This window comes from Crocuta crocuta, unplaced genomic scaffold (genome assembly GCF_008692635.1).
Source record: "Crocuta crocuta isolate KB4526 unplaced genomic scaffold, BGI_CrCroc_1.0 scaffold207, whole genome shotgun sequence".
In the NCBI taxonomy this organism is placed as follows: Eukaryota; Metazoa; Chordata; class Mammalia; order Carnivora; family Hyaenidae; genus Crocuta; species Crocuta crocuta.
In genome coordinates this window covers 1,846,091-1,869,688 of record NW_027531996.1, presented here as the reverse complement: position 1 = coordinate 1,869,688, position 23,598 = coordinate 1,846,091, and the positions used below count along the sequence as shown (strand labels likewise).

The 23,598-nt window shown below is 33.8% G+C and overlaps 1 protein-coding gene across 1 annotated transcript in view; it reads right to left on the bottom strand.

Moving 5' to 3' along the window:
- The window catches only part of DENND1B (DENN domain containing 1B), a 244,586-nt gene that overhangs the window by 26,205 nt on the left and 194,783 nt on the right, over positions 1–23,598 (bottom strand). Inside the window, exons 16-20 of the mRNA XM_077775092.1 lie at positions 20,272–20,362; positions 13,400–13,440; positions 12,357–12,425; positions 7,532–7,588; positions 6,595–6,702 (exon numbers count right to left, since the gene is read on the bottom strand). Of these exons, the coding sequence (XP_077631218.1) occupies positions 6,595–6,702; positions 7,532–7,588; positions 12,357–12,425; positions 13,400–13,440; positions 20,272–20,362 (366 nt within the window). The remainder of the gene's footprint in view (positions 1–6,594; positions 6,703–7,531; positions 7,589–12,356; positions 12,426–13,399; positions 13,441–20,271; positions 20,363–23,598) is intronic.

Here is a 23,598-nt window from a genome sequence, read left to right as displayed (position 1 = left end):
CTTCTATAATGGGTAAAATGGAAAATCACATAGATCACATTTTATGATGTAAATATCTTCCTTATTTATGCATTCCAAAGGTAACTCTTCATACTTCAAACTGTTGGTCTGTATGTGAATATTTTTTAAAAACAGAATAAATGATCACTAGTTTAATAGCACTTGGTCTTATTAGTAGAAATTATGACTAATGAACATACTTATATTTCTAATCACTATATTTAGGTTAAAGTGTTGACTATGTTCCACATGTGAATATTTCTCAACAGGCACACTACTTTACATCATATTACAAATGAAAAAATAATTTTTCATTCATATTTCTTCATGCTGCTTTTACACACTTAATTGGACAGGATGAAAATAAATCTGAGTGCATTGCTATTTGTCTCAGACATGAAATAGTTAAGAGTGATATGTGTGCCAGGGTTTTAATAGAGCTTAACAACAAAAAGCTTCAATCCTCCACTTTCACTAGATTTTGTTGCCGTGGTTTTGCTTGCTCAGGGCCATCCATCTGTTAATGTTGACTTGTAATATAGCTAAGCTCCTGCTTGCAGTACACTAGTCTCGTTGATGTGTATGTGTGTGTGTGTGTGTGTGTGTGTGTGTATCTATACAGACACTCAGATATGTACACATTATAATTGTCAGAATAAGTTAAGAATGGCTAATATTAAAAATGGAGCAGCATCTTAGATTCATACAAATTTTGCACATTAAAGGAATTTCTCATTCTTAGCAAATTCCAATGCATTTTTACAAATAAGTATTTTAAAACATAATTTTCAGGGACAGACTTTGTCTAAATGTTGTTCACTAAGAGTACAGTATTTGTTCTAAAATAAAATGGATGAAAGGAGGTAAGTGTGTAGTCAAGATGAAAACTGTTCTGCACCATGACCGGTGGCAGTATTCTCAATGGACCCAACTGGCCCTGTTTTCAATAAAACCAGAGGAGGATCCTTTCCCTGGAGTCCTGTTAGGCTGGGGCTGCTGTTGGAACTGTCATGTTCACACAAAAGGGAAAAGGGTTGGGTTTTACAAATGTGAAGCCTAATTGGGAGATCTTCATGGCTGTACCCTTGACATTTATTTAAGCCTCATCAACAAAACAGGAAGTACCCGTACTAATTAGCAGACCAGCACACAAATTACTATTTGTTGGGGTGTAGATGCAGATTCATAATCTATTCCCAACAAAAGCTAGGTAATGGCATATAGGCTTAACATAATATACATTTTGATTTTTGTTCTTTTCTATAGTACCCAGATTATGAAACTTTATTTTTTCACTTATTAAAATACATTCTTGAATTTAAATAACCATAATCTCATTCTCATCTTTTGAAAAACAGATGAAAATAAAGTGTGCCATTTATACATGTCTAGCTGGAAACTGGAAATGTAAAGTTCTTTACACAGCTGTGGTCAACTTCTCACATGGATAAGGAATTGGATAAAGCCCATATTCTTTATTTCAATAATCTTACAAGAAAATGACACACCCGAGGACTTAGACATCAAGAGATTTCTCAGTAAAATAAGCTGTATATTTCTTCTCAAATCATAAACCAGGATCTAAGCTCATCCCTACTTAGAATGGAGACAGACAAATTTAGGGTCCCCACTACTTTAGTGGACTAGAGGATTGTTAATGACTTTGGACACTTACTACCAAGAGAGAAGAAAGTCAGTGCCATTGCAATAAGAGACCTGAAGTTTAAGATATACATATATATACATATGGCCTCTACCCATTTATACATATACATATATATATATATATGCATTATATATAATATACATATAGCATTAAAGCAAAATGACATGTATTGTTATTACTATTTCACAAAAGTAGAAAGTAGGGCTTAGAGACACTGTGTTTCACTCAATGCTAAATGCTAGTACTTTTTTCAAAGTCAAGTCTCTCTGGCTCTCCATGCCTTTGTCTCTAACTACCCCTCTTCCATAAACATTCCACCCAACACAAAGGCGGCCTGTAGTGGTTAGGTACTTAAATTTCAGAATTAGTCGGTCTGCGTTACAATCCCTACTCTGCTCTTTATTACCTGTAAAACTTTGGCCACATTTCTTCATCCCTCTGATGTTACTAAATCTGAAAAATGGGGTTAACAGTTCCCAGTGTGCTTGGATCGTTGGGAGTTTTATTTTTTTATTTTTATTTTTTTAACGTTTTATTTATTTCTAGTAGAGAGAGAGAGAGAGAGTGAGCAGGGGAGGGTCAGAGAGAGAGGGAGTCACAGACTGAAACAGGCTCTAGGCTCTGAGCTGGCAGTCAGCACAGAGCCCGACGTGGGGCCCGAACCCACGAACTGGGAGATCATGACCTAAGCGAAAGTCGGACGCTTAACCGACTAAGCTACCCAGGTGCCAGGATTGTTGGGAGTTTTAAAGTAATCATGTAATACACACAAACATGCAGGCGCCCTCACTGGTCAGCAAGGATCTGTCTCTTCCTCATGTTTTCCAAGTCTGCTCTAGTGTACTTCAGTGTTACTCAACTCTGTAAAAACTGAAGTTTGGAAAACAGTAGTTAAGGACCTCAAAGCTCTTTAGACCATCAAATCCCAGAGGTCCTACTGAATGTCACTTCTGTAGGTAACTGAATTTACCACATGGCAAACCTTTTAAGAGAAGATGGTGATTTGAATAATCAAATGTAAGATGGGGCCCAGAGACACTGGTTCCTCAGTGAGAGACCATTTCCAACATGAGAAAGAGATGCTACTCTTCTGGCTCAGTGAGCCTGACAGAAAGAAGAAAAAGTGCATTCTAATTTTATTTCTACTTGTAGTCTTCATTTTTAAAAATATTTTCTTAGGAAACCAAGCTGTCTTTGAGAGAGGTATTAATAAGCCTGAGTATTCCAAATGATAGACACTGCACAGAATAGAACAAAGAAAGTAAACTAGATTTCTGTCCCTACATGCCTCTTCTGGGTACTTCCACTGGATGCAAGGTCTCAGGACACTGACAATGTGCAGTATCTAGTCCCATTTCCTGGAATGGCCACACACCTCCTGAACATTTTTTTTTTTTAATCCTTGTACATTATGAATCATGGTAGGTGTGTTTATCTATTCATTTTGGCTACTAAGCAAGGGAATGGGCCTTAGCCTCTTACTGCACTAACTTTCTCTCTGCCTCAAGTCTTATCTATATTAAATACATTTTAGGGGCGCCTGGGTGGTTCAGCCAGTTAAGCATTCAACTTCGGCTCAGGTCATGATCTCACAGTCTATGGGTTGAAGCCCCGCATCAGGCTCTGTGCTAACAGCTCATAGCTTGGAACTTGCTTCGGATTCTGTGTCTCTTCTCTCTACCCCGCCCTGCTCTCAATCTGTCTCTCTCTCAAAAATAAATATTTTTAAAAAATTAAAAAAATAAATATATTTTAATCTTTTGTTCTAGGGTTCTTGGTAAAATATCCATTTATTTTTGGAAATAAGTAGACTATAAAGTAAATAAATAAACATAATGTCTTTGATGTATTGATTGATATCTAGACTCTGCCTATAACCACATTTGACTATTTCTAGAAATGCTTACATATTTAATTGAAATTCTTAATGTGTTCAGATCCTAATAATATTGTGCTTGGAGAGACAGAAGTAAGGCTACTTACTACTTTGGAAATCATCATAAAACAGTATCTTCGTGGTTCTAGCATCAGCTTCTATCTCTTGTCCAATATACTAGATCATATTTTTTATTAAATCAATGAGACTGGTTTACTACCAAAAAGTAAACCAAGGAACCACAAAGAAAAGGCAGTAGACTATGCCTGGTCCCTACTGATTTCCTTGCCCCAAATGCAAACAAGGTATTCTAAGCTCATTTTCTCTGTAGTCTTTTCACTTGTGTAAGTGGCTCGACTCTCATGCAAGAGCTGAGGCAACAGCAACCCACTAGCAGAGGCTGACTTAAACTTACCGAGCTTCGGTTTATGATACAAAGATCCAGCCTCTACATACCTAAAAATATGGAATTTTTATTTTTTTGCAAAGACGACTCTTTGGCAAATGATGACACGGCAACTAGAGATAGAGAAAATCTTCTATTTTGTCACAGTCCTTAAAACCCTTCTTTAGAATTGCTTTTCCTGTTTGCCCCTACTACTCGCCAGTGTTCTTGGTAATATGGTATTCTCCTTGCTTTTCCAGCTAGAGTTTATCGAACTAAGGATTAATACTTGATCCAGTGGGCCAATTCCACAAGGAACTGGCTGTGGGCATTGTGGTCCATTCCTAGCAGCTGTTTGAACCAAGGGCCTACACGCTCAATGTCAGGCACATGGAGGAGCTAGACAGCCAATCTACAGAATGCACAGAGAACAGCTACACAGAGTGAATGAGCCTGGTGAGAGAACGACAGAGAGAAGGCAGGTTAGGAGATGAAGGGTAGGGAGGGCTGATAGTCTTCCCTGACTGATTTTTCCATTTTCTAGCTCCAATCCTACCAGAGGACTACATATATTCCTACACCTGGATACAAGCAAAGACAAAACATTTAAATTATGGTAAGTATTATGAGGTTACAAATTATTGGGAATATGGACTCAATAAATTTGGCTGTTAATATACATATACACGGATATATGCACCTATTTATATAACGGAACACATGCATACAAAGAAACATATATATGGGGAATACACACTGCATAAAACTGAGACTGCTTGAAAAGTAAATACTGTTATTCAGACATTATCAGCACGTGCATAATCCATCTAAATGTGTTGGTTTAACAAATTTCTATGAACCAAGTAGGAAAATCATATTATAATTCTTAAAACAATCAGCCCTACTTCTCTTCATTCTTGTTAGGGTCATCATTTATCATATCCTCCTGAAAACCACAAAATGCTAACTGATGAATACATATAGTTAATGATTTAATAATAAATGATGGCCATGATAATTCAGGATAAGTATGCAATGAATGTAACCTATTTTCCTGTAAGGTTTCCTGTAACCTAATACAATTTTCTGTATCAAAAATTGTCTGTCTAGGAATTAACAGAAAACAAACAAAAACATAAATCTGTAATATATTTTATAATTAAATTATCATAGAAATATGCCACCATATTAAAGAAAGGAAAATTTAAAAATTTTAATGAGGAACTGCAGATAGTTTCTCTAACTTAAAACATTTGGGACAGACATTTCTCGAATTCAAGTGTTTTCTTTCTATCTTAAAGCATCCTGTAAGTAACAAAGATCCCACTGGTTTTCACATAAAAATCTATCCACCATGGTAAATATAATGTAAATGGTCCAGTATGAAGGCAATAAACATTTGGCAAAAGTTTTTAAGATGCGGAAGCTTGAGAACCAATAGGGATTGAACATACTAGTGATGGAAGAAAAATAGAGCTATTGATTGCAAATCTATCATTAGTTTACAAGTCAATACATGTTTTCCAGTTAACAGTAGTAGCCAGACAAGGTCTCCATATTTGTGGAATTATTATTTCATTGAAGGGTTTATTTTAGATCAGGCAATCAGCATTTACCATCAATATGCTTCAATTAAGCAAAACTGATAATGAAAATAGAAGCTTATAAATGGATACATTCATAGAGAAGGCACTTAGTATGGTATAAAAATGGACCCACAAAAGTAGAGATACGTTTTTGTTTCTCTTAGAGCACCTAGAGTAGTGGCTGGTACACAGTAGGTGCTGAATGCTTACACGAATGAGTTTTCTTTACAAAGGTGAAGCTTTCAACACACCTTCCATCCCTAATGACATACAGAAGCACTTGAAGGCCATCTCTACTCCTGCAGTGTCCGCAGACCCAGGAAAGCTAAGTGAGTGCTGGAGATGGGTTCTCAGCCCACTCAGCCACTAATGCGTTATGAGTAAGTGATATGACCGTTCTGGCTATCAATTCTCTTGTCTATTAACTTTAGTGACTGGAATAAATGAACTATAATCCAGTTGAGAATTCTTTTTAAAAGCTAGTTTTCTAAGGCCACTTAAAATATGATTTGGTGTATATAAATTTTGTATCACTGAAACCTTCAGAAACATACATATGAGGAGAAATCAGAGATACACAGCTTTAATTCTGAATACTTTCCCTCTTGAGGACAGAGGTTTACATAATATCAGCATATAAGCAGAGGCTTTAAATATTTATAGCAAACAAATGATCTAACTTTAGAAAAAACACATTATATTCTAATTTATATAGATTATTTTAATGGTCAAATCCCTATATATGAGTTTCATTTTACTTCTATAGAAGAAATCTGTGATTACGCCCACCCCTCATCATCAAACTATTCACACTCTATGACAATCACATGCTTGCCTCTCCCCCCTTGCTGGACTATGAGCCCTATGAGAACATAATGAAGTATGGAGAGACTGGTGTCTGGAACAATGATTCTTAATCCTCCTACAGCCTGCCCAGATGCCATCTACTCATCTCTTTGACCGTAAATGTAGGTTTTCATAGCGTATGATAAAAAAAATAATGGCTCCAAAATTGTTCTTAAAGAGCGAATCGGAATTACATAATTTTAGAATTTGGAGACATAAGAGTAAGTAACCTTACCTGGGAAAGCTTACGCTTTTCTAGATTTCCTCCCTTTTCATTGTGTAATGTGTAAACTGGTGTATATTGTACAGAACCAGAACAGGTTCCATAATCTTCTTCATTTTCCTACATGTGAAGAAATATTAAAGGCCTTATTTTAAATACTCCTTTTATTACTTCTGGACAAACTATCTGATATAAATGCAAATACCAAAATAACGCTTCCAATATAAATTTTAAAAACTCTATTTTGGAAGAAAATGCATTTTTATATATTATGAATTAATAACTTCTAAAGTAATCTCTTTTGAATAACATGAATAAAAGCTATATTAAGATTATTTACCCTCCATCACAAAAATGGAAGTTTTAAGTAGTATTTTTTCTTCAAAGGTAGATATTCAAAACAACTGACAAAATTTGTAAAGATATAATATATAATCCAATTGAAATCACATATACATACACATAAATATTCATATACATGCAATATTCATAGATTCAAACACATATCTTCAAACACAATTTTTTGTAAATTAAGAACACGTTTCAAATTAAAGTAGCTACTGTTGGAAAGTTCCTATAAAGCCAAGTGATGGCATTCCTGGATTGTCTGCACTAAAGATCACCTTTTTAAAGAAATTCTCAGCTTGAAGCAAGAATTTAAATTGTGATATCAAGGCAATCAACTTTATGAAAACATACATCCTGTTAAAGCATCTTTGAAGATCTCCGTTGTTCTGTGATAAAATATGCAAACAATAAAGAGATTATTCAGTGAATGCATACAGAATGGCAGATAGTTGCCAGAGGGCTTGTTATGAAAAATACATTCTTGAACAAAGGGCTAAGCATATTTCAAACATCATTAAAAACATAAATCTCATGTGATTTGTAAAGTCTGAGCTTCAAACTAATGCAAGAATCAAGGAAGAATGAAAAGAATATGACGTACCTTATGTTTTAGCTTACTCTTGACTTCTTTTATTCCCTGCTTAGCATGATTTTTTGCCTAGAAAAAGGAAACACAAGTGTCTGGCTCAGCATGGTTCTATTACCACTTAAAGAGTTAGTAGATGAGATCACACTCCATGAAACTTGCTAACTTCATATTATTTAGAAAAAGAACAAATTATAATCTAAAACTCTTATTCTTCTGGGAAACCACATCACTTACTATTATATCCAAATTAGTGAAAACGTGATTAGTCTCTATTTGTATACTTGTACCATACAAAGGCTAACATTTAGCCTATTTTGCCTCCTAAGCTATAGAAAACACAGGAGTCAACCTGACTACTAATGCTCAGCCTTAATTTGCAATTGTGATTAACTGGTGCTGAAAAGGAGAAAGCACAACGGCAGGCTATTTGGGCAAATGTTTGGACTTTAAGACACTCGGGACAACTTTACAAAGCTTTACTGAAATGCTTTTATAGGCAGACACACGTTTTCATTAGCAGAGATATCTCAATATTATGGCTATTTCATGTACAGTTTTTCTGGCATAAATTAGAAGCCCCTTAACAAAAGATGCTATTCTCATGTTCCCTAGGGAATCTGGCTCCAGCATTTAAGCCTCTCAGGTCCTGATGTGCTTCCTGTGGGATATAATTTAACTAAAGACAACTGGCCTTGGCCTTTGTTCCACTGGAAATTCCCACTCAGAGTGGCCAGAGAGGAAAAGAAAGGAAATTCACATTTATGTTGTGTTTCTTAAATATTTGACCATGTGCTGGGTACCTAGCATGGTATCAGCTCATTTAATCATGACAAACCTATGAAGTTAGGACTATTATTATGACATTTTTACAGATAAAGAAAGTGACTCAGAGGAGATCATCTGCATAGCCTACTTTCAGATCTGGGTCCATTTAATTCCTGAGTCTAACTTCTCCCCATCTCAAAGGAGAAGGAAAAACTAAGGATTTTAAAATATATCTACTGAATCTAAGCATTGTGAAAGAAAAGGCATTACGAGTTTCATTCTACAGACATGGAAACTGAGGTTGTACAGGCTTAAGACTTAAATTCCAATGTTCTTGCTTCTACCAATCCATCCTGCTTCCTGAAGTACTTCTAGGAAGAGTGAACACATGCCTTCCCAAGTTCATTTAGAGGAATGCTCTCATTCCTTTCCAGATAATATCTGTAGTACCTGATACAATATTTGGCATATAGTAACTGCTCAAAAATGTCTTGAACTCAACTAAACAATTATTTCTTTATGGTAAATGAGGCAAAGTCAAAACATGTTACACACAGTTTATAAAAGATAACCTAAAAAGCCAAATAACACAAATTATATTTCTATGGTTCCTTACAATTAATAAAGCATTTTCACATTCATTGTTTTATTAAGCCTTTGAATCTATTTAAAGGGTTGAGTATTAATCACTACATTCCTATTAGGTAAACATGAATAATTACCAAGAAATGTGCCTGTTTCCATGTTCTAGAATTTATATCCATATGTGCTCACATTTTGTCTATATTCTAATTTACCTAAATATTCTCTATTCTTTCAAAATCCACTTGATTCACACTGATCTTTTCAAATGCTCTTCAGTGTATAGAGTTGAATATAGAGTTGTCAGTCATGGTTCTGTGATTCATGTAGTGATTCCCTTAAATGCACTTGCCCTACCTCCTCTACTGACCTCTTTCAGATGATCAGGAAGATGGGGTATAGGTTCTCTCCTTTTCAATCTACCAAGTAGAAACTTACCAATAAACAAGGATTCTTTACAGAGAAGCACCCAGCAAATGGCTTTGGCTAATAATTTAAAATAGAAAGGCCTAACAAGAAAGTTGACTCAGGAAAGCTTTTAGCTAAATCAATTATGTATTCACTTTACTGTTATTTTTCAATTTCTAAGAAAGTATATGGTTTTTTTTGTTTGTTTTTAATTTCTGAGAAAGTGAGAGAGAGACAGTGTGAGCAAGGGAGGGTCAGAAAGAGAGGGAGACACAGAATCTGAAACAGGCTCCAGGCTCTGAGCTAGCTGTCAGCACAGAGCCCGACATGGGCCTCGAACCCACGAACCGTGAGATCATAACCTGAGCCAAAGTCTGACGGTTAACCGATTGAGCCACCCAGGTGCCCTGAAAGTTTATCTGTTAATTCTAGTTTGCTTTATGGCTCCTCTGAGCACAGAAAAGTATAAGTATAAAACGCATAGAAAAATATGTTTTAAGCATAGAAAAACTGTTCTAAGTATAGGACAAAGTCATTATCTCCTTCAACAAATACATATTTAGTTCCTTTGTAGTAGTACATCCAAAGTATAGAACAAAGTAACAGCGACACAAACATAAAATTAGCAGGAATAGTACCTCTCTTCTCACAGTACCAACTTCTTCACAGCTCCAACTCAATTGTTGAGAGGTACTCAAACAATTTAGTGAATGAATGAAAGTTTAAAACATCGTTCCCAGTTTTAAAAAATGTACTATGAAAAATTTACTGTGAAAAACAAGTAAATAAATTCTGTTAAGCCCATATAAGAGAGATCGGGAGTTTTGTTCATAGTAAATTGTGGTCAAAGGAGGAATTTCAAGAGTTCATATTTCAGAATAAGGGGAGCCTGGAAAGCTGAGTTTTAGGTACAACTGTGAAAGTCACAAATTGACTTTACTTGTCCCAAATCTCTTTGACTTCTTGATTCACATACAACATAATCACAAGATCACAAGATAAATGAGGAAAGTGATTAAGTACATTCTGAAGAACTTAAATTGCCTGACATAAATTTAGGGAATAATCTTCCAGACAGCACAATTTTTAATTTGGAAACATTTGACTGTTCTGCAGAAAAGGGTCCTCAGCAAAAAGTAAAATACTGATTAGAAAGATAGAGATATGAAAAATGAATGAAGTTTTGAATATGTTTGCTTTCTTTCTGGGTTTTTGTAGAAAATATGAGCGAAATTAAGGAGAGAAACACATACTTAGCAAAATAATACATTTTCTCTAAGCCTGAGGAAAAACCTCAAGTGTTTGCTCAAGGAATTAAATGAAGGGCACTTGACTGGGAAACCCGTTTTAGAATCTTAAATGAATGTGAAAAACAAGGCTAAACTGATGTTTCACATGGCGGCCATGTGCTACTTCATTGTAAAAAATTAAAATCTCTCCAAAACTGTATATAAATCAAACCACCAGCATTATAGTGAAATAAGGTGATACACTAAGAGAGAATTTCCAGAAAAGCCATGAAACAACTAATCCAAAATCCATCAGCAGATGCTGATCCATCAGCAGCAACTAATCCATCAGCAGATGCTGCTGGTTCCAAGGTAAAATAATGAATTCTTCCTATTTTTACTTTATGATAAAGCTTCAAACAGTTCAGAATTTCATCACATTTTTGAACCCACTCTGTAGAGTAGCTGTGCTACTATAAAATGTAATCTTTGAAATGGATTTTTTTAAACAATAATGGTGGCTACATATTTGTCATAATTGTACGTCAAAACAAGAATATAAGTTCTACGCTTATTAAAATATATTATTCTATTTTTAATTCAATCACATAATTTCCTTTACTGAGAAAGCATTTGAAGAGAAATTCTTATAAAATCAAAACTACTACCCTGAATCTTTTTTTAGAAATATGAAATATACATGACCTGTGGCACTTAAAAAATTACTTCATCACATACCAGTATACTAGCTCCTACCTCAAGCTCTAGTCTAAAATTAGGGATAAAGATGCCCACAGGCCAAACAAGTGCTGAAACAGAGGTATGTCTACAGGTCCTATGAAGACCTGGGAGGTGTATAAACCCTGTGAATGTGGGATTGGAAAATGTTTTTTCAGGCAAACAACTAATGCCTAAACTAAGTCTTACAGGATGAATTAGTGTTCACTCCATGGACAAAACCCCAGAAATAAATGCCCCAAGTAGTGGAAATGGATTGTTGAAGAACAGAGGTAGAAGAGAAAACCTTGCATTCAAGAAATGAGGAGCACTCAGGATCTATAGAGAGAGGGCAGGCTTGGGTGTTGGGGTGAACTGAAACAGGACATAAGAGGGGTCAGGTCTTGAGGGTCTTAGTTAACATATTAAAGAGATTTTCATTTTATTATTTGTTATTGTTATTGATACAGCTATTTTTATTTTATTATAAGTCATGGAGAATTACTGAAGAATTTTAATTATGGAGTGTCAAGCATCTTTGAGGTAAGAGAACTTGCCATATTTTTCTATTTTTTTTTCTACTTGAGCCTCAGTATACAATAGGAATTAAATGAAAGAGTCAAATCTCTAAGAATGGCACTTCATTAGGGACTGTTGTAATCTGAGTGCACAATTTTACTTATAGCTTTGAAATAAAATGAATTGTTTTCCTTAATTATATGAAGGCAATATCCTTCCTAGACAATAGTTTCAATAACCAAATTCACTTTGATCAATCTTAACTCCAAGTTTTTTTTTTTTAAAGCTTTTTTAAAAGGAAAAATGGGGAGGGGGCACGCCTTGGTGGCTCAGTGAGTTAAGTTTCCGACTTCCGTTCAGGTCGTGATCTCATGGTTCATAAGTTTGAGCCCCGCATCAGGCTCTGTGCTGACAGCTCAGAGCCTGGAGCCTGCTTTGGATTCTGTGTCTCCCTCTCTCTCTGCACCTCCCCCACTCTCACTCTGTCTCTCTCTCAAAATTAAACATTAAAATTTTTTTAAATAAATAAAAAAATTGGAACTAGTCTAGATTTACATGCCTGTCAGCTAAGAAAATGTAAAATTTTATCAACAGAATTTGTAAATGCCAAGACTTACAAATTTATATGCCGTCCGTACAGCTGGAGTCGCTTTGGTCATTGCTGTATTAAACAGTGCACCTCCTTTCTGCAAACAAACAAAAAAAGACATATTTCTAAAAATTTTAAAAACATATCGCCTGAGTACAAAGCATTATTAATAGCACAGAAAATAGCTTTACTCGCAAGTTACACAAAGACCTACAGAAGTTTCTTCAGATTTAGTGTTTTCAAGCTTTCACATACCATAGTCATTTCAGACAAAATATAAACCGTCTATTCCATTCCTTTAGTTGGTGTAATACATGATTTAAAAATCATTTCATCTTTGCAGTTTAGGCAGACTGGTGCAATAGGACCCATCATAGGTATGTACTTAAAATTTAATAAGAAAGAAATACAATCGAGGCACCTGGGGGTTCAGTTGGTTAAGCATCTGACTTTGGCTCAGGTCATGGTCTCACGGTTCACGAGTTCAAGCGCGTGAGCTTTGTGCTGACATCTCAGAGCTTGGAGCCTGCTTCAGATTCTGTCTCCCTCTCTCTCTCTTTCTCTCTTTCACTCTCACCCTCATTCTCTCTCTCTCTCTGCCCTTCCCCTGCCCACACTCTTGCTCTCTCTCTCAAGAATAAATAAACATTAAAAAAAGAAAGGAAGTCAACTATTCATCAGTTGTTTTAATGTTGGGCAATAAAATCTAAATCTGTGGAGCTGAGTTTTACATTTAATAAAATCATATTAACAAAACACATTACCAGAAATGATAAAACTCCCCTCAAATCCTATTTCTCCTCCTAATTCCATTGTTCTAGGATATAAGGTGACAAAAACATCTTGCTTTTCAAAACAAGCCATTTATTTCTGACAAAAGCTTTCCATTTTAAAATTATACTTATGAATATCAAACTATAAATAATAGCATAAAATAAAAATATTTAAAATGTGACAATATACAAACATCTTAAATATCGCCAATAAATAGCATAAGCAGCATCCTTTTACTGAACATTTCTCTGTATATTTTGAGTGAAGTAAGAAGAAATGGTGAAAGATTAGTATTACCTTGACTGTATGCACCCATTGTTGATATGACCTCGGGTTCCCTGGAATATATAAAAATAAGATGTCAGGAATATTTGATCTAAAACTAAAATTCATCAAGAACTAATACTTCCAAGATTTTAACAAATGCTATTTATCTGCAATGTTGTGAAAAAAGCAGTAGTATCGTAAGAACTAATAAACTGCTCTGATTCTTCGGAACACAGTAATTAGCATTTTTAAGAATAGACACTCTTCTTTACTCACATATGAAGGTAATATGTTATGGCATTTTATATTCTTTCATTTTAATATTATGTTCAGAGAAGAAAAATATACGTTCTCCTTTGGAATCCAAGATTCCTATGTCTTTTATACTATATTTTCAGTGTTTTATGTCTAGGTTGTCTTTAAAATGTTTGCCTCTTTTATACAATTAAAAGTGCATTGAGAAAGAAAAAAACTAAAAAGGAATTTAAAAATGCAAAAACCCAGGGGCGCCTCGGTGGCTCTGTTGGTTAAGCATCTTAGTTTCGGATGCAGTTAAGACTCTTAGTTTCAGCTCAGGTCATGATCTCACGGTTTGGGAATTCAAGCCCCACGTCGAGCTCTGTGCGGACAGCACACAGCCTGTGTGGGATTCTTTATAACTCTCCCTCTTTTTCTCTCTCAAAATAAATGAGCACTTTTTTAAAAATGCAAAGGACCTTGAAGACAAAAATTCTATAGTTTTTAAATATGAACACTGATAGCAAATTTTACTGTAATGCAATTAAACTGTAGTCATAGTTCTATAGATATTCTCTAGCCATAAACCCAAGTTTGAAATACATTACCCAAGGAAATATGAAGCAAATCAAGGTTTTAGTCTACAGAGCATCACGGTTATTAGAAAGTTCAAATGCTGACAAAACGAGTTCTTTTTTTTTTAAATTTTTATTCAAATTCCAGTTAGTTAACATACAGGTATAATAGTAGTTTCAGGCATACAATATAGTGATTCAACACTTCCGTACAACACTTGCTGCTCATTACAAGTGGACTCCTTAAACCCAGTTCTAAAAAACTAATAATCATATATCTGGTTTGAAATATGGTAATTTAATCAATACAATGATATCAGAAGGCAAAAAAGAATACAATCTCAGGTAATGTTTTATATCCACTGACTCAGATTTCATGTACCTTCTTCATTTAAATGCTTAAAAAACAAAGTCCCAATGGCTATTCAAAGACTATCTGGTACAAAGAATCCCTCAAATAGATTATGGTCTCTTCTTTTTTTAATGAAGGTATAATTGAGACATAACATTATATCAGTTTCAGATACAGAGACAGAGCATAATGATTCCATATATTGTGAAATGATCACCACAATAAATCTAGTTAAATATGTCACCATACATGTTCTCTACTCGGGTGTAGTTGTATCCTTTTAAAAAATGCATTATCTTGCTGTTATAAAACAGAGGCAGAATGATTCCAGCCCATGAATTTATTTCCAGCTTTTCTCTTTGCATTCCTAACCAACATCAGGCAAAATGTGTTCAGATCTAAAATTACGCCTGTAATTAAAATCTTTGTCTACTTTTAAAAAAATCAAGAAACAACCCCCATTGTAAAAACATCGCTTACTCCTTAGCACTGCACTTCACTAAACTAGAAGAAAATATATAGGCAAAATAATATTTTTTTCTAATTTTGTGTAATGATTATAGCAAAATGTGTCTACTTAACATAGCCTAAAGAAATGAAATGTGCACTGTTTAAAACCTATGAGTTTCAGATGGTATTTGACCTGAACAATTTTTTAAAATATATTTCACTTGTAAAATGACAAAAAATTATGTTATTCTATCAATTTATTTCTAAAGAGATTTTATTAACAAAAAAGTAAACAGTATAACTATACCCAGATTGTTTATACACTTTTACTTACTAAAAGTTCTCATCAGATCATATATTTTTAACTTCTCTATTACAAATGGTTGGGTAGAAATCACACATTTAAGACCTGCTTATCACTTACAGTATTCTGGAAAGTGTTTTGTTTTCATTCTCTTCCCAAAATGAATTTAAGAAAATGGAAAGAGAAACATCAACTTCTACGTGATTACTATTTTAGCATTTTGGAATAGTTGTCATCCAGAAAACAATTTTTTAAGCCTCCAAACTACAAAGAAAATAGCTATCATAAAACTTCAGAGTAGTTAGAGAAAAATGAGTTGTGAGGAATAAAAATAGCTCATATTCAGCTCTTCACAGGTCACAAAATGTTTTTATGTACATCATCTTATTTGAGCTGTGTTTTTGTGCTCTAAAATAGAAGCAGCACATTTCAAGCACAGTTCAATGAGGAGTCCAATAGATCAGAGGGTGCAAGTCCACTGTACCCTTGTAAACTCTGCTATTTGGGACCAGTCCTTAACTTGGTTGCTACAATGTTACCTAAGTAACATATAGTACCTAGCACATCATAGACACACCATAAATATAAATTATTATTGTCAATAACTTGCCAAATGAGGAAACTGAAGGTTCTGAGGTGGCGCATTATTTGCGCTAGGTCACAAAGAGCAACTGAGGAAGAATGAGAATCCAGGTATTTGAATGCTTGGTTCATTGGTCCTTCAACCCAGAAATTCTACCTCTTAGACTGCTAAATAAAATATGATAAAACTTAAGTTATATAGAGATTTTTTTCTGTATCACTTCAAAGTAATTATACTACAAAGGAAAAGGGGCTGCTCAAAGCTGATACTCTGAGAAGAAACAGTTGACAGAATCACCAATAATAATCCAGAATTATATACACAGGGAAAACAGAAAGTCCCCAAATAAACTACTTAAAATGGTAGGGAAACATCTGGCACAATTTAGGTAGATTCCTATTTAAAATTTTTAAAAAGACGGGTGTCTGGGTAGCTCAGTCAGTTAAGTGTCCGACTTTGGTTCAGGTCATGATCTCACCACAGTTTGTGAGTTTGAGCCCTGTTTTGGGCTCTGCTCAGAACCTGAAGTCTGCTTCGGATTCTCTCTCTACCCCTCCCCTTCTTGTGTGCACTCTCTCCTCCTCCTCTCTCAAAAATAAATAAAACATTAAAAAAATTATGATATTTCTTTAAATTTAGTGCTTTTCAGATTGAAAGCGTCTATTTCTACAAAATTAATGAGACAGGCACATTATTCTTTAAAACTGTTTTTAAGGCTGTTTTTCTTCTTAAAAAATTAATCTGAATGCCAAAAAAATCTCTGAGGTTTTCCAAAAGTAGATAGATTGTGGAAATAATAAGTGTTATTGAGAAAATTCTTAACATTGTTCTCATTAATCACACAAGTGATTTTCTCACACTCAAGGACAAAATATCTTTGTTTCCCCCTGTGCAAACACTTCTTCAAATGTATTTATTTGAACTCCAGTAATTTGTAGTTACTTTTCAAAAAATATATAAATTGACCTACACTGTTCAGTGAAGCCTGGAAAATGTCACTGATATTGAGGATCACCTACCACCTCTTCAAAGTCCTTTGGTGCCTTAGTCAGTAAAAAAAAGAAAAAAGAAAAAAAAAAAAAGAAACAGTATTACCTAAATAAAAGACTGATCAGATTATATCAGGCAAGTAATTAAGAGACAAATGCTACTAATAAATAACAACTACATGCTTCTATATAAAATCAATCTGAAAATGTTTCTCCTTTGTAAGTTCGAATAATTGGAAGGAGATTTAACAACTAGTCTTATTTAAATGAGAAAAACATGTAAAAACCACTCCCATGGTTCTTAACTACTCAGTATTCCTTAGCTGCTTTCTCACAGGCCAATATTTGTTTATTGCAACCTCTGTTCTACTTATGTCCACTTTTATTACCTTTTAGCCTCCATGGATAGTCTTCCCTTCACACACTTCCTGAAATTTACATTACTTTCCTCTTAAGGTTGAATATGCTACAAAGGTCTCATGAAAAACAATCTGGAGTAACAGGGATTTCTTCACAGTCCTGACCACAGAGACTCACAAGACAGAAAACAGATTTTGCAAATCTGTATACATTCAGTCTTTAACCATAGTTCTAGATTCAATGTGAATCTAGACGTCCTATATATGACTGCCTTGCATTGTATATTTTTAATCAGACCCATGATAATTATGAAGTTCCACCATGCTCATATTCATTTTATCACAACCACGTACGCTAGCAACAAAGAGAGTATACAAACTGCTGCTGCAATGACACAGAAAGGGGGGGAAATTTGATGCTTCTCTGAAACTCCCTATTTTGGCTTAAAGGAACATAATTTTTCTTCAGCTTTAATGAATGTTGATTTCTCTTACGGTGATCTTTCTTAGGGCTTTATGTCTCAAAAATCTTCACTAGATAATCAAGGGACAGGAATTTTACTTTTATCCAATCACAGGAGAGAAGGCTTGAGTACTGCTCTTGTTTACTGAATGTCTCCTAATTAAGAAGATCTCTTATCATAAGAAAGCAATATATTATAGTTATTAAAGCAAGAGCTTTGAAGCCAGACAGATATATGTTGAGTTCAGATACTAGCACTACTAGCTGTGTGACCTTGAGCAAATTACTGAGATAAGTGCCCTCATAAAAATGGGGATGGGTAACCAAACTACTTCAAACTACCAAACTACTGTGAGGATTAAATGAGGTCAAATTTGTAGAGCTCATGAAGCTTTTGTAAGAGATTCTGTCGCATATTTAATATTCAATAAGTAGGAACAATTATTATAATTATTACTATGAGAGAAATGACAGTTATAGCTATTTACCTCTTTGAATAATAGTTCAATATCATGATATAGACATCTTTCTTACAAATGTAGTCTACATGACAAATGTATAATGTTCTTTCATATATATCCTCATTTATAAGAACACTACTAATTTTTATTAGATTATTCATATTTTTATTTCAAATCCTAATAAATTATGCTTTGTTTTCTTCTAAGTAAGCTCTCTGTATCTCTAATAACCTAAAATATAATAATTAAAAACAATACTTAATAGCTAGGCATAATTTTTAATATACTTTCTTGCTATACACACTGAAATTAATATCTGTTGAACTACACTTTCCTTTTGAATCAATACTGCCCTCCCCTATCAAATTAAAGTAAGTGTTCAAAACCTTTTTCATTTTAAGAAAGGACAACAAAGTGGTTGGCATGAAGTTGTACAGAAAACGTAGCAGTCTCTAAGTCAGATGCCAGCTGGTGATCAATATTCCATTCTTTTTAAATCATAAGACCTTTAATGAACAATGTTAGTAACCCTTTTCCCATCAGAAAAGCCACCTACCCTCTATTCTGTTCTATTCTGTTACAGAGGTATCTGGACCACTGGTTAAGACTACAGAATTTAACTATATAAAACGATCATAGTTCTACCCCATTACTGTCACAAGATGTCATCTTCAATTCCATAGAAGATACTAGCCCCACGGGTCATAAAAATAATGAGACAGCAGTTATATAAATACTGAATAAATGCCTCAAGCAATTTGTCCATGAGCTGACAATATTTTGCTTGTCTGAGTTGAAAAGTAAAAAAGCCTTATTTTAACACAAAAGTTCCATTGAAGCTAAATTTTTACTCATGAGCTGAGGAAAGCAAGGAGCTGAATGATTCCACACTTGGCATACTTGCTGAGTCAAGTAAACTAAATTTTTCACAAAGCTGAATGCTTTCAATGAGATGCTATACTTATACGAGATCATCATGCATATGCTCAGTTCATCCGGACCTCTCTTAACGAACAAGTTATCTCAATGCTTTGTGTATTTTTACGGAGCAAAAAATAAATCTTACTTAGGAATAAAATTACAATTTGGAAAAATTGTAGATGAGTACTTATTACTATGCCTTTTCATGTTTCATTTCTCAATTCTAGCAGCTCTTAACAGCACACATACACTAAAGACATCTTTTCCCCAAATGAAACCTCCAGATAAGTAGAAAAAAGTCACTATAATACCAGCTGAAAATGAATACACTAAAGAGTTTTGTTTGTTTGGCTCACCCTGTATCTAGACCAGTGCCTAGCATGTACTAAACACTTAGCACAAATACTGGCCGAAAGAATGAATATGACATTTCAAGGACTCCAGCAAAATTCTCTGCCAGAGTCCGGACTATATACTGGAGCAGTCATGTACAAAGTACCAGTTCGTAAGTCATTAACTGCCGAGATAATTACAACGTTGTTTGAATACTTACAAATCAAACAATGTAACTGTTTAATTATATTAAGGTTCATTATATTAAATAAAAATGAGATATCACCTAACTTATGTTTCACACATACAAAATAATACGATGCCTTCCATTTGTTAGTGAGCACTTTTTACAGTGACAAGTGTAAGCACATGGGATGGTAAACTGAAAAGTCTTTTCCTCATGCTGCAGTGTTCTGCAAAGCAAAAAAAAGGTAAAGGCTTCTATAACAACACACTTACTTAAAATGTAAAAGCAGCTGCGGTATTAAAATCTTTTGTTTTAGATTATATTACAATTGAATATTTCAACTATAATCTCAGTTCTTTAATTATTATTTAGTAGTAGCCATCACTGTGGGATTTTTAGCAGAGAATACTAAAGGAAGATAAAAGCTAACCGCATTTCTGTGACATTTATTTCCACTACTATTAAGACTATTCAAGCAAACAACTACCAATTCATGAGACCATCTTAACACCTTGAATAATAAAATAAGTTAATACCACAGCTCTTATAGGACGAAAAAATGCATCTATGACAGTATACATTTAAGAGAAAACAGTTGTTTATGAAGTGGGTTATATTAGGTATAAGTTCAAAAATCAAGGCAATTGCAACTCAGAAAATGGATAATCATACTGGAACTAGTCTTTACCTCCACAAAAGCCACCTGAAGTGATTTCCTCTTCAAATACATCAGAGAAACCCCTTCCTGCATTTAATTTTGCCAGTCGACCATCAATAAACTGAAATTAAAAAGTGTCAAAACATTAATTTTCATTTTGTTCATAGGATTAAATTTTACTTTTATCAAAATACTCATATCAGTCATAAATATAAAGTACACACGTTTCTGTACATGTATACACACACATACATGACAAGCAAACTCTCAAATAGTTGAAATAGCAGGTGCTCAATAAATAACAGCTAATTAGTTAAATAAGAAGTGTACAGCACAGACTCTAACTTCATTAACAAGGAAAACAATGTACTATTTATTAGCATTTGGTTATTTTCTATTTTGTTGATCTATAGCATCTGAAATTTGTCTTTCTTGGATTATAAATAAATATTACAAATGTTTTGAGGTTTCTCCATTCATAATGAAGGTAAAGTATCTGTAAGGCTCCCTTGCATAAGAGACAAAGGGTAATGTAAGAAAGATTTAACTGATGTCTGAAGGGTAGACTTGAAAATTTGGAGACTAATACAAAATGTTCATTTTCATGCTGGACTTAATCCTGGCTATAATTTTTTTTTATCCTGAAAATTTTAAATTTAGTCAGTTTAAAATAAAGTATCTTGACTTTTAAAAAATTCTCACCTTCTATTCTAGTTTAAAAACATAGTTTTCTATTTAAATGAACAAAACTAATTGAGTTCTATAGGGCAATATAGTTTTCCTCAGGCAGCGTTCTAACACTTAATGGTTTAACTATTTAATAGCAGTAAGCCACACCAGTTATAAGACTTTGGGACAGAAATCTCTTACAGACTAAAATTAAGACACAAATGAATCAACAGAATCCACTTCAAAATGTGGTTTAACTACTTTTATATTATTACAGAATAATTTTGACCCAAAAGGTGGTAAGAGAGGTCTAAAATAGAATAGCCTAAAAGGATATATTGTTATAGCTTTTTTTCTTTTAGAGTATAAATTGATCATAAAAATTAGAAATTTTTGAGGGCTAGGTACCACAGATTACCCATTTTTATCCTCATTACATTTGGCATTCAAAAAGTTTCCAATATTATTCATAAATATAAACATGGAGTTTAGAGAATGAAAGGCTTATATCACATCTCTGCCACTTATGGCTTTATGACTTGGGAAACCTACTATCTTTGAGTCCCTGTTTCCCTTCTATAAAATGGGAATAATAATATATATCTTATGGTTTTTTGTGAGAGTTAAATGAAACAATATGAAGTACCCAGATTGCAGTCACAGAATAAATGTTAAATACTAAAATCCACTTTTCCTACCACAACCACCTTTTAATCACTATCAATTTCTAAGTTTCCTGAGTACAAGATCACTGTCTTTCTCATGTGTATATCTTTAATATCTGGCAAAATGTTTAACATATAGTTTGAAATGAATGTCTGCTGAAAGACTGAAGTATACTGAAACAATGCGAAAGGTCCTATACTTTACATGATTTTAAAGTTAACTAATTAAAAAACATAGAATTATGCATTTCATTCTATCTTGAGATAAAAGATGGTAACAATCTATGTATCTTTGCTACATATAATAAATGGTTAATTTGAAAATAAAGTGGTTTAAAATGCTTGCAAAATGTGACTTTCACAGATTTTCAACATAGCATTATAAATCAAACTACAGTGATCTAATTTGATGGACTAAGTATCATTGTGAAAAAAATAAGGTGAAGCAGAATGATAAATTTAAAGTAATACCTTACTGATGAATGACACAAAGTAAGACATCCTTTTAAAGGACTTAGTTTGCTTTAAAAGATTAAGACTACAAGACTTTTTAAAAGGTTTTCATTTTTATGTTTACTAGAAATAATCCATCCGTTTTAGTTTGAGTGGAACAGTTCAACGTCTGAAAAGAGATAAATCCCCAAACTATTTACTGATTATGCGTTTTTGAGCATGAGTAACTACTTTGTGTTACTGAGCTAGTGAATCGAGCCAATAAAAATTAATCACTTGGTAAAATGCCACGTGTTATCACGCACTTTGCAAACAATCCTGTCAATGACAATCAGACACTTATCTACACAGATACTTCATGAAAATGTTTGTTTTTAGAATAAAAGACAGATTTTGTGCACACACACACTTCTATATATGTACACACAAATATAGACACCAAAGAATAAGCTGAGAAGTGGTATTAATGGAGAAAAATGCTGAAGGCAACAGTTCTCTAAATTCTTTTCATTATTTTTGATTCAATAACCAATGACACCTTTTTTCTTTTTTTCCCAGGTGGAGTTGGTTCATGGTCACTCCATTCTAGTAACTTTGGAGGATTTCACATAATTAAAAAAGATAACATTTTTAGCTACTTTTGCAGAGAAATAATTATGAACCAAAAATTATTATAGACTGTAAAAGCTATGACTTTATAATGTGCTGTAGACCTGCTTGGTATATAGTTACCACATAATTTAGTAAACCCCACATACTTTTGTAATTGTTAGTTTTGGAAGAATTGGTTTGGAATTGCAAGTAATGACAAGTAACGCTGTTAATAACAAAGTGCTACAGATAAAACATAACATTAGGTTGCAAGTAGATTTTTAAAGGATTTTAAGAGTTTGCATTAAGATGATGCTTTTTACATAAATCTTAATATTTTGCTTTTCATTCCAAAAGTGAAAATTAAAACCTGGAACTAAACATGCTAAATAATCACACCAAATCATAAATAACATAATTGGAAATCTCAAAAAAATCAGAGACAATTCCATAGCATGGATTCCACAATTTTATTAATAATTATAAATAGGTAAAATGTATTAAAATAAGAATATATATAATTATCAAGATCAGTAATACTATTCCCTCAAAATCATCAATAATTTCAATAATTTTATTAATCCTTATGACACAATCTTTTTTTTAATGTTTATTTTTTTTTTTGAGAGAGAGAAAGAGAGAGAGAGAGAGAGAGAGAGAGGATCCAAAGTTTTTAATGTTTATTTTTTTTTGAGAGAGAGAAAGAGAGAGAGAGAGAGAGAGGATCCAAAGCAGGCTCCATGCTGACAGCAGAGAGCCCCATGTGGGGCTCAAACTCAGATCATGACCTGAGCCTAAATCAAGAGTCTGACCCTTAACCGACTGAATCACCCAGCTGCCCCCTATTACACAATCTTAAAGTAGCATGACAGGTTATAAGATAAATATTTTAAGCAGCAAAACTACTTTCTGCTACTCTTTTTGATACTGTAGTTGCTAAGGTTTTTCAAAGTGCTTTGACCTTCAAATAACCATCCTA